The 12,015-nt window shown below is 47.5% G+C and overlaps 1 protein-coding gene across 5 annotated transcripts in view; it reads right to left on the bottom strand.

Moving 5' to 3' along the window:
• LOC147121665 (tubby-related protein 4-like) overlaps positions 1–12,015 on the bottom strand; it is a 426,260-nt gene that overhangs the window by 372,535 nt on the left and 41,710 nt on the right. For 3 of the 5 annotated variants that reach the window (XM_085982109.1, XM_085982110.1, XM_085982112.1), the window contains exon 2: positions 5,487–5,522. The exons of the other annotated variants lie outside the window; for them this stretch is intronic. In XM_085982109.1, the coding sequence (XP_085838235.1) occupies positions 5,487–5,522 (36 nt within the window). The remainder of the gene's footprint in view (positions 1–5,486; positions 5,523–12,015) is intronic. 5 annotated transcript variants of the gene reach the window in all.

Here is a 12,015-nt window from a genome sequence, read left to right as displayed (position 1 = left end):
CATAGGAACACAAGAAGGCCATTCAGCCCCTCGAGCCGGTTCCGCCATTCAATCAGATCATGACAGCTCTGTATCTTAACTTCATCCACCTGCCTTGGCTCCATATCCTTTAATAGCCTTGTCTGGAGAGAGTTCCACACTTCTACCATCCTTTGCGTGAAGAAATGATGCCTAACTTCTCTCCTGAATGGCCTGTTTCTGATTTTAAGGTTATGTCCCCTTGGCCTAGGCTCCCCCACCAGCAGAAAAAGTTTATTTCTATCTACCTGATCAATTCCTTTCAAAATCTTCAAAACCTCAATCAACTCACACATTAACCTTCTTTATTCCAGGGAATAGAATCATAGAATAGAATCTTACAGCACAGAAGGAGGCCATTCCACCCATCATGCCTGTGCCAGCTTTTTGAAAGAGCTGTCCAATTTAGTCCCACACCCCAGCTTTTTCCCCATAACCCTGCAAATTTGTCCTCAAGTATATGCCCAATTGCCTTTTGAAATTCCCTTGGCTTCCACCACCCTTTCAGGTAGTGTGTTCCAGGACTTAACAACCCTCTGTGAAAAAAATTCTCATTTCCACTCTAGTTCTTTTGCCAATTATTTTAAATCTATGACCTCTGGTTACCATTCCACTGTCAGAGGAATCAATTTCTCCCGACTTGCTCCATCAAACCCTTCACCATCAACCACACAGCCAATTTTTGTATCATCTGCAAACTTCTTAATCATGCCCCCAACATTGAAGTCTAAATCATCATCATTGATATATATGGGAGAGTTCGGGCAAGTGGGAGGTGAGGGGGTGCTTTTTGCTCCGTTTTGCTTCCCACTCTCAGGCTAATCCAACACTGCGGAAGCGGAGCAGCGAGACAATTCAACCGGACAGGTCCCCCAGACAGCATTCACGAGGGAGGTTGGTGATCAGCTGGTTGGTAGGTCCTCTTCCTTCTCTTCTATACCTTTAAGTTGGTAAGTACTATTAAATAATGGTGTAATATTATCATCTATATCGGGGCAGAGGGTCTTCATAACTAATAATAAGAAATTTAATTAATTACATAGATATGGGTGAACAGGTGATGTGTCACTGTTGCGAAATGTAGCAGCTGGTGGACCCCATTAAGGCTCACGGTGATTACATTTGCGATAAGTGTTTGCTGCTAGAGGAACTCAAGCTCCATGTTAAAGAGCTTGAGACCGAGCATCAGACACTGCGACACATCAGGGAGGGGGAGAAGTTCCTGGACTCTATGTTTCAGCAGATGGTCACACCTATGAAATTAATTAATGCAGATGTAGTCCGTGGTCAGGGACAGGACAGTGTGACTACGAGTGAGGCAAGTACAAGGATCCAGGAGGTAGTGTTGAAGGAGACGCAGCCCTTGCTCTTGTCAAGCAGGATCGAGGTTCTTACTCCCTGTGAGGGCGGGAGCGGGGACTGCAGGGAGGATGAGCAACCTAGCCATAGCACCGTGGTACAGGGGGCCATTCAAGTGGAGGGAGTAAAAAGAAATGTTGTAGTGGTAGGGGATAGTATCATTAGGGGGATAGATAGGGTTCTCTGCAGTCAAGAGCGGGAGTCCCGAAGGCTGTGTTGCCTGCCCGGTGCCAGGGTTAAGGACATCTCCTCTGGGCTGGAAAGAAACTTGGCGTGGGAGGGGGAGGATCCAGTTGTCATGGTCCATGTTGGTACAAACGACGTAGATAGGACAAGAAGGTTCTGTTAAAGGAGTATGAGCAGCTAGGGGTCAAATTAAAAAACAGAACCTCAAGGGTAATAATCTCTGGGTTATTACCTGAGCCACGAGCGAATTTGGCTAGGATAAATAAAATTAAAGAGTTAAATGCGTGGCTCAAAGACTGGTGTGGGAGAAATGGGTTTTGCTTCTTGGGACACTGGCAACAGTACTGGGACAGTAGGGAGCTGTTCCGTTGGGACGGACTCCACTTGGCCAGTGCTGGGACTAGAGTCCTGGCGAATCATATAACTAGGGCTGTAGAGGGGGCTTTAAACGAATTAGTGGGGGGTAGGTTTCTAGAGAGCAAATAATAAAAATGACAACAGAGAAGGTCATAGACTTAGGTAGCAGTGGGGGAATTAAAAAACAGAACGTGTCAGGAAGGGACAGAAGGCATGGAGTAAAAGGTAAAGTAGTAAAAGGGGAAAAAACAGGAACTAAGTGTCACAAAACATATTTGAAAGTTCTTTATCTGAATGCACGTAGCATTCGTAACAAAATGAATGAGTTAACGGCACAAATAACTACATATGGGTATGATCTTGTGGCCATTACAGAAACATGGCTGCAGGGTGACCATGACTGGGAATTAAACATACCAGGTTATTTAACAATCAGGAAGGACAGGCAGGAAGGGAAGGGAGGGGAGGTGGGGTGGCTATGTTAATAAAGGAAGGAATCACTATAATACAGAGAAATGATATTGGGTCAAAGGAGCAGGATAGTGAAACAGTTTGGGTGGAGGTAAGGAATAATAAGGGGAAAAAAACACTAGTGGGCGTAGTCTATAGGCCTCCGAACAGTTGCAACTCTGTTGGACGGAGTATTAATCAGGAAATAGTTGAGGCTTGTAATAAGGGAACATCTATAATTATGGGGGATTTTAACTATCATATTAACTGGACAAATCAAATTGGGCAGAGCAGCCTTGAGGATGAGTTCATTGAGTGTATTAGGGATGGGTTTCTTGAGCAGTATGTAACTGAACCGACCAGGGGGCAAGCAACCTTAGATTTGGTCCTGTGTAATGAGACAGGATTAATTTAAAATGTCCTAGTAAAGGATCCCCTTGGAATGAGTGACCATAACATGGTTGAATTCCATATTCAATTAGAGGGTGAGAAGGTTGGATCTCAAACAAGCGTGCTGAGCTTGAATAAAGGAGACTATGAAGGTATGAGAGCGGAATTGATTAGAGTGGATTGGGAAAATAGATTAAAGGGTAAGACGGTACATGATCAGTGGTGTACATTTAAGGAGTTATTTTACAACTTCCAAAAAATATATATTCCACTGAGGAAAAAAGGGTGTAAAAGAAAAGATGGTCATCCATGGCTAAGTAAAGTAATTAAGGATAGTATCCGATTAAAAACAAGGGCATATAAGGTAGCCAAATCTAGTGGGAGGATAGAAGATTGGGAAGTCTTTAAAAGACAGCAAAAAATAACTAAAAGATTGATTAAGAAAGGGAAGATAGATTATGAAACTAAATTAGCAAAAAATATAAAAACAGATAGCAAAAGTTTCTATACTTATATAAAAAGAAAAAGGGTGGCTCAAGTAAATGTTGGTCCCTTAGAGGATGAGACCGGGAAATTAATGGTGGGAAACATGGCGATGGCAAAAACGCTGAACAAATATTTTGTATCAGTCTTTACGGTAGAGGACACTAAGAATATCCCAACACTGGACAAACAGGGGGCTCTGGGGCGGGGGGGGGGTGGCGGGGGAGGAGCTAAAAACGATTAAAATCACTAAGGAAGTGGTACTTGGTAAAATAATGGGACTCAAGGCGGATAAATCCCCTGGACCTGATGGCTTACATCCTAGGGTCTTGAGGGAAGTGGCGGTAGGGATTGTGGATGCATTGGTAATAATTTTCCAAAACTCCCTGGACTCAGCAAAGGTCCCGGCAGACTGGAAAACTGCTAATGTAACACCCTTATTTAAAAAGGGTAGTAGGCAGAAGGCTGGAAACTATAGACCTGTTAGCCTAACATCTGTGGTTGGTAAAATTTTAGAGTCCATTATTAAGGAGATAGTAACAGGACATTTGGATAAACATAATTTAATAGGACAAACTCAGCATGGTTTCATGAAAGGGAAGTCATGTTTGACAAATTTGCTTGAGTTCTTTGAGGAAGTAACATACAGGGTGGATAAAGGGGAACCAGTGGACGTAGTGTATTTAGACTTCCAAAAGGCATTTGACAAGGTGCCACACAAAAGATTATTGCTCAAGATAAAAAATCACGGGATTGGGGGTAATATTCTGGCGTGGGTGGAGGATTGGCTCTCTAACAGAAAGCAGAGAGTTGGGATAAATGGTTCATTCTCAGACTGGCAATCAGTAACTAGTGGTGTTCCGCAGGGGTCAGTGCTGGGTCCCCAACTCTTCACAATCTATATTAACGATTTGGAGGAGGGGACCGAGTGTAACATATCAAAGTTTGCAGATGATACAAAGATGGGAGGGAAAGTAGTGAGGGAGGAGGACATAAAAAACCTGCAAAGGGACATAGACAGGCTAAGTAAGTGGGCAGAGATTTGGCAGATGGAATACAATACTGGAAAGTGTGAGGTTATGCACCTTGGCAGGAAAAATCATAGAGCAAGTTATTATCTTAATGGCAAGAAACTGGAAAATACTGTAGTACAAAAGGATCTGGGGGCCCTGGTGCACGAAACTCAAAGTTAGTATGCAGGTGCAGCAAGTGATCAAGAAGGCCAATGGAATGTTGGCTTTTATTGCTAGGGGGATAGAATATAAAAACAGGAAGGTATTGCTGCAGTTATACAAGGTATTGGTGAGACCACACCTGGAATACTGCATACAGTTTTGGTGTCCATACTTAAGAAAAGACATACTTGCTCTCGAGTCAGTACAAAGAAGGTTCACTCGGTTAATCCCGGGGATGAGGGGGTGGTCATATGAGGAGAGGTTGAGTAGATTGGGACTCTACTCATTGGAGTTCAGAAGAATGAGAGGCGATCTTATTGAAACATATAAGATTGTGAAGGGGCTTGATCGGGTGGATGCGGTGAGGATGTTCCCAATGATGGGTGAAACTAGAACTAGGGGGCATAATCTTAGAATAAGGGGCTGCTCTTTCAAAACTGAGATGAGGAGAAACTTCTTCACTCAGAGGGTGGTAGGTTTGTGGAATTTGCTGCCCCAGAAAGCTTTGGAAGCTACATCATTAAATAAATTTAAAACAGAAATAGATAGTTTCGTAGAAGTAAAGGGAATTAAGGGTTACGGGCAGGAAATTGGACATGAGTCTAGGTTCGGAATGGTCATGGCCCTGTGGGTAGTGGAGCGGGCCCAGGGGCTGTGTAGCCTGGTTCTGCTCCTACTTCTTGTGTTCTAATTCTGTGTTAGGTTTCAGGAGATGGTTTTATTCCTGTTCCTGCCTGGGGTGGAGATCGCCTTCACAGAAGGCAAGTACTGTAGAAAATATAGGGACAGAGTGATCTCCTGGACGAGTTTCGATCGCCTAGATGGGTCGGAGAGGAATTTCCCAAATTGGCCATTGGGTTTTTTACCTGGTTTTTCGCCTCTCCCGGGAGATCACATGGGTTCGGGTGGGATGGAGAGTGATAGAAGATTTGAGGTTAGGATCAGATCAGCCATGATCTTATTGAATGGTGGAGCAGGCTCGAGGGGCCGATTGACCTACTCCTGCTCCTATTTCTTATGTTATGTTCTGACCAGTGAGCACACACAATACAATACACATTTACATACCAGGTGCAAAGCTTTCTTGCAAGTCTTCCCTTTTGTCTGAAAATTAAGCGTAATAAAGAGAAAACATAAAAGGAAACTGACAACAAATCGAAGAGTCATTTACAAAAACAGAAGTGAACAAAAAGGAAGGACTACTAGATGAAAATAGTGTGGAAAAAATGGGAAGACTAGATGTTGTTAGAACCATTCCTAGTTCTTTCCCTTCCCCTCCACTCCTTAGTGCACATCTTAAATACATGTGAAAAAACATCCTCAAAACTGTCAGTGAAAATTGCAAATGTAATCTTAATGACTAGGTGTTACAATACTGTTATAATGCACACAGCTTCTCCATAAAATCAATAATACATTAAATGTCCTGCATGCGTGCACACACTTCCTGTAACACTTCACTCTCACAATTAAACTTACATATTCAACTTGCTTACCTCTGGGGAATCCAATATAGATGGATTCCCCTTCAGCCCTCCAAGATAGGTGACATTGTTCTCCACAACACAACCAACCACGGAGCTCATAAAATCAGGGCAGATTTGTTGAACGTTTTGCCAGCAGTGGGAAAACCTATATATTTAAATTAAGTACTCAGTCGAGTATTTACGGGTTTCTGTAGTTGCTGCTGAGGAATCTCTCAAGAAATCACCTTCTTCCCCGCCTCGACAGGACCTCAAACAACAACATCCATGCTTAAGGCCACCCTAGTGAAAGGCATTACTGAAATGGATTTCCACAGAAGTGGCCTGGAGAATTATTGGGATTATTTAAAATAAATATTAAGTTTTATTTTAATTATACACATTTCCCAAGTCAACATTCAGGAAATCCTGGTCAGAAATTCCCTTCCCCCATCACTGCTACCAGTGCCTCTATGCAACAGAAGCCTCCACTCCAAGCACCTCTACCTCCCTCCCTCCTGCTGTTCTTATCCATATAGTATATTCTCATCAATATGCTAAATACATCTAGTGGCAACATTAAGAGTTTTCCCTCACTCTGTCCACATCTCTAACATAGACAAGTTTATTAGCACCATCCTTTTAAGATGGAGGAAAGAGTATACAGTCTATTCAGAACCCTGCACTGAATCAGAACCAACCAAACATTAGAGATGGTTCATCTAAAACTTTGTCTGCTGCAGCAAAACACGACCCCAAATCCCTCCCTAGTGTGCCCTGGAAATTGCACCAACTGTACAAGGATGTTTTAACACCTCATTCCAATTTCATGGGTTAAAGTGATAACTTCTCCCTACCCAATAACAATTTTAACCAAATATAAAACTTTAAGAAATCAATGCATATTATAAATATATTCAAACAAAGCAAATTTACTGTCTGTATGGATGCTAGTAAGAGCCATCTCTGCTTACTCCAATTTAACATACAACCAAAACTTATTTCTAAATTTGTCACCCAAGATGAAGAATCATCCTTGATGACAAGAATGGGGGAGGGGTAAACAGAGGCTTGACAAAAAGCAAAGTCAACTAAGCAGTACAAGTAAAAAATTACAAACCAAATTCCCCAGTACTGTAGTTCTATTTCTAAACACAATGCTTTTTAACTGCACTGAAGCTATAGATGGTCCTCAGTGGGTATACCAGTGAACTAAATATTCTTCAAATGAGGATTCCATTTACCTTGATTGAATGCATCCTCAAAGTGAGATCACCAGAGCTGCTCCATCTCTGTGTAATCCATTTCAATAGAATTTGAAATCAAGGTTTATAGCCATCATGCCCTGCAACATCTAAGGAAAGATATCTAGATATTTAAATCCCTGGAATTTATCAAAGAGGTAAATTCCCACTAGTTAAATGTCACCTGGACAGAGGAATCTGCTTCAATTTGTTCCAATTACTTTTTCAGATAGCAAGATCACAAAATGCTCAATGAAGGAGAACAATAGGGTTGATGTCTTCAGAGATTCAGAAGAAAAAGCATTAAGTCATCAAAATAAGAGATTTATTCATATAAACCCCCAACGCAAATAGCCCTCCAGATCTGGCCCCATTATATGTGAAAAGCTCAAAAGCACAACCTGTATGAAGAGAGCAGCCCTGATGGGTGCTCACCAAATAAAAATCCTACACATACAATAGCCTTAATGCAACTAAAGTATAACCACTCTACCTACTAGAGATTTTTGCCCCCAGCTTCTTACAAGATCACATCCATTGGTGTACTACTCTTCCTGCATCAAATCAAAGCATCTAAAAGCTTATCGAAGGTGAATCGCCTGCTATACAAAATCCAACTGATAAAATATGTTGCTATTTATAATTCTACTAGCTGGGGAGCCCCGCGTTGCGAGGGCAATTTTGGGGCGCTTGGTCTCCCTGCCCCTGTGTGTCCCCCCTCTCCCTGTCATGTCCTCTCCCTGTCCTATCCCTCCCTCCCCTCCCCTCCTCTGTCTCCCTCCCTCCGGCCCCTCCCCCTGCCTAGCGCCTGAAGTCCGGAGCGGAGGTCCCCCGCGTATGGCGCGGCTGATGGACGGCCGCTGTGGGCGGGCGGGGCATGCGCGGTCAGTGGGCAATTTTGGGGCGCTTGGTCTCCCTGCCCGTGTGTCCCCCCTCTCCCTGTCATGTCCTCTCCCTCTCCTATCCCTCCCTCTCCTCCCCTCCCCTCCCCTCTGTCCCTCTCTCCAGCCCCTCCCCCTGCCTAGCGCCTGAGGTCCGGAGCTGAGGTCCCCCGCGTATTGCGCGGCTGATGGACGGCCGCTGTGGGCGGCGCATGCGCGGTCAGCGCGAGCGCCCCGCGATTTCCCGAGGCTCGCCCCCCCCGCGCGGTTTCCCGAGGCTCTCCACCCCCCCCCCCCGCGATTTCCCGAGGCTCTCCCCCACCCCCCCCGCGATTTCCCGAGGCTCTCACCCCCCCCGCGATTTCCCGAGGCTCTCTCCCCCCCCCCCCGCGATTTCCCGAGGCTCTCCCCCCCCACCCACCGGCGATTTCCCGAGGCTCTCCCCCCCCCGCGATTTCCCGAGGCTCTCCCCCCCCCCCGCGATTTCCCGAGGCTCTCCCCACCGCCCCCGCGATTTCCCGAGGCTCTCCCCCTCCCCCCGCGATTTCCCGAGGCTCTCCCCCCCCCCCCCCGTGATTTCCCGAGGCTCTCCCCCCCCCCCCCCCCGGCGATTTCCCGAGGCTCTCCCCCCCCCCGCGATTTCCCAAGGCTCCCCCCCCGCCATTAAATTGTTATTTAATTCCCTAACACATCATTAAAATATTTACCTTAGTTCCCTAACACACAGAAAGTGTGGGGGGAAAAATTGTGAAAAATCAAGATGGCGGCCACTCACCTCGGTTCAGAAGGATAAGGCCCGCCCACACACGCACCGATTGGTCGACCGGTCAGGTCACCGAAGCGTAGGATTGGTCAATCGTCGAGTCACTCGACACTCAACTGTAGGAAGGAACCCGCCGTCCGATTGGTGGACCTCGACGTCACATGGTCGTTAATGAGATGCTAATGAGCAGAACACTGAACGTTTTTGGGATACCGCGGGCGGGATTTTTGTCCGGCCGAAACGTAAATACGCCTATGACCGGTCCGGAATCGCAAGCTTTCTTTTGAGGCGACGCGCGCGTCGGTACGCTCTGTAACTTTCAAACGTATAGAGAACGGACGGACAGACAGACATCGGGACAGACAGAAGAGCTCTTTTATATATATATATAAACTAGCTGGGGGAGCCCGGCGGTGCCAATGCTTTTTGAGGGCATGTTGTTGTTGGAAGAGAGAGAGGGAGCGACTGGGGGGGGGAGAGAGAGAGAGAGAAGGAGAGAGAGAGAGAGAGAGAGAGAGGGAATGAGAGAGAGGGAAGCAGAGAGAGAGAGAGACAGAGGGAAGGAGAGAGAGAGCAGGAAGGAGAGAGAGAGAGAGAGAGAGAGAGAGAGAGAGAGAGGGGGGGAAGGAGAGAGAGAGAGATGGAAGGAAAGAGAGAGAGATGGAAGGAGAGAGAGGGAAGGAGAGAGAGGGAAGGAGAGAGAGGGAAGGAGTGAGAGGGAAGGAGTGAGAGGGAAGGAGAGAGAAAGAGGGAAGGAGAGAGAGAGAGAGAGAGAGAGAGAGAGAGAGAGGGAAGGAGAGAGAGAGAGGGAAGGAGAGAGAGAGAGAGGGAAGGAGAGAGAGAGAGATTGGGAGTGTGAGAGAGAGAGATTGGGAGTGTGAGAGAGAGAGATTGGGAGTGTGAGAGAGAGAGATTGGGAGTGTGAGAGAGAGAGATTGGGAGTGAGAGAGAGAGAGATTGGGAGTGAGAGAGAGAGAGAGAGAGAGAGAGAGAGAGACTGGGAGTGAGAGAGAGAGAGAGATTGGGAGTGAGAGAGAGAGAGAGATTGGGAGTGAGAGAGAGAGAGATTGGGAATGTGAGAGAGAGAGATTGGGAATGTGAGAGAGAGAGAGACTGGGAGGGTGTGAGGAAGAGAGACTGGCAGTGTAAGAGAGAGATTGGGAGTGCAAGAGAGAGAGATTGGGAGTGAGAGAGAGAGAGAGATTGGGAGTGAGAGAGATTGGGAGTGAGAGAGAGAGAGAGAGAGAGAGAGAGATTGGGAGTGTGAGAGACTGGAGTGTGAGAGAGAGACTGGGAGTGTGTGAGAGAGATTGGAGTGTGAGAGAGAGACTGGGAGTGTGAGAGAGAGAGACTGGGAGTGTGAGAGAGGGAGACTGGGAGTGTGAGAGAGGGAGACTGGGAGTGTGAGAGAGGGAGACTGGGAGTGTGAGAGAGGGAGACTGGGAGTGTGAGAGAGGGAGACTGGGAGTGTGAGAGAGGGAGACTGGGAGTGTGAGAGAGGGAGACTGGGAGTGTGAGAGAGGGAGACTGGGAGTGTGAGAGAGGGAGACTGGGAGTGTGAGAGAGGGAGACTGGGAGTGTGAGAGAGGGAGACTGGGAGTGTGAGAGAGGGAGACTGGGAGTGTGAGAGAGGGAGACTGGGAGTGTGAGAGAGGGAGACTGGGAGTGTGAGAGAGGGAGACTGGGAGTGTGAGAGAGGGAGACTGGGAGTGTGAGAGAGGGAGACTGGGAGTGTGAGAGAGGGAGACTGGGAGTGTGAGAGAGGGAGACTGGGAGTGTGAGAGAGGGAGACTGGGAGTGTGAGAGAGGGAGACTGGGAGTGTGAGAGAGGGAGACTGGGAGTGTGAGAGAGGGAGACTGGGAGTGTGAGAGAGGGAGACTGGGAGTGTGAGAGAGGGAGACTGGGAGTGTGAGAGAGGGAGACTGGGAGTGTGAGAGAGGGAGACTGGGAGTGTGAGAGAGGGAGACTGGGAGTGTGAGAGAGGGAGACTGGGAGTGTGAGAGAGGGAGACTGGGAGTGTGAGAGAGGGAGACTGGGAGTGTGAGAGAGGGAGACTGGGAGTGTGAGAGAGGGAGACTGGGAGTGTGAGAGAGGGAGACTGGGAGTGTGAGAGAGGGAGACTGGGAGTGTGAGAGAGGGAGACTGGGAGTGTGAGAGAGGGAGACTGGGAGTGTGAGAGAGGGAGACTGGGAGTGTGAGAGAGGGAGACTGGGAGTGTGAGAGAGGGAGACTGGGAGTGTGAGAGAGGGAGACTGGGAGTGTGAGAGAGAGAGAGAGAGAGAGAGAGACTGGGAGTGTGAGAGAGAGAGACTGGGAGTGTGAGAGAGAGAGACTGGGAGTGTGAGAGAGGGAGACTGGGAGTGTGAGAGAGGGAGACTGGGAGTGTGAGAGAGAGAGACTGGGAGTGTGAGAGAGAGAGACTGGGAGTGTGAGAGAGAGAGACTGGGAGTGTGAGAGAGAGAGAGACTGGGAGTGTGAGAGAGAGAGAGATTGGGAGTGAGAGAGAGAGAGAGATTGGGAGTGAGAGAGAGAGAGAGATTGGGAGTGAGAGAGAGAGAGATTGGGAGTGAGAGAGAAACTGGGAGTGAGAGAGAGACTGGGAGTGAGAGAGAGACTGGGAGAGTGAGAGAGAGATTGGGAGTGAGAGAGAGATTGGGAGTGAGAGAGAGAGAGATTGGGAGTGAGAGAGAGAGAGAGAGATTGGGAGTGAGAGAGAGAGATTGGGAGTGAGAGAGAGAGAGAGTTTGGGAGTGTGAGAGAGAGAGAGAGAGAGAGACTGGGAGTGAGAGAGAGAGATTGGGAGTGAGAGAGAGAGAGAGAGATTGGGAGTGAGAGAGAGAGAGAGAGAGATTGGGAGTGTGAGAGAGAGAGAGAGATTGGGAGTGAGAGAGAGAGAGAGATTGGGAGTGTGAGAGAGAGAGCGAGAGAGACTGGGAGTGAGAGAGAGAGATTGGGAGTGAGAGAGAGAGAGAGATTGGGAGTGTGTGAGAGAGAGAGACTGGGAGTGAGAGAGAGAGATTGGGAGTGTGAGAGAGAGAGAGAGATTGGGAGTGAGAGAGAGACTGGGAGTGTGTGAGAGATTGGGAGTGTGAGAGAGAGAGAGTGAGAGAGAGAGATTGGGAGTGTGAGAGAGAGAGAGATTGGGAGTGTGAGAGAGAGAGATTGGGAGTGTGAGAGAGAGATTGGGAGTGTGAGAGAGAGAGATTGGGAGTGTGAGAGAGAGAGATTGGGAGTGTGAGAGAGAG

The sequence above is a fragment of the Somniosus microcephalus genome, chromosome 3, assembly GCF_052327205.1.
Source record: "Somniosus microcephalus isolate GS21.2 chromosome 3, FLI_Smic_1.0, whole genome shotgun sequence".
Lineage (NCBI taxonomy): Eukaryota > Metazoa > Chordata > Chondrichthyes > Squaliformes > Somniosidae > Somniosus > Somniosus microcephalus.
This window is presented reverse-complemented; position numbering and strand designations above follow the sequence as displayed.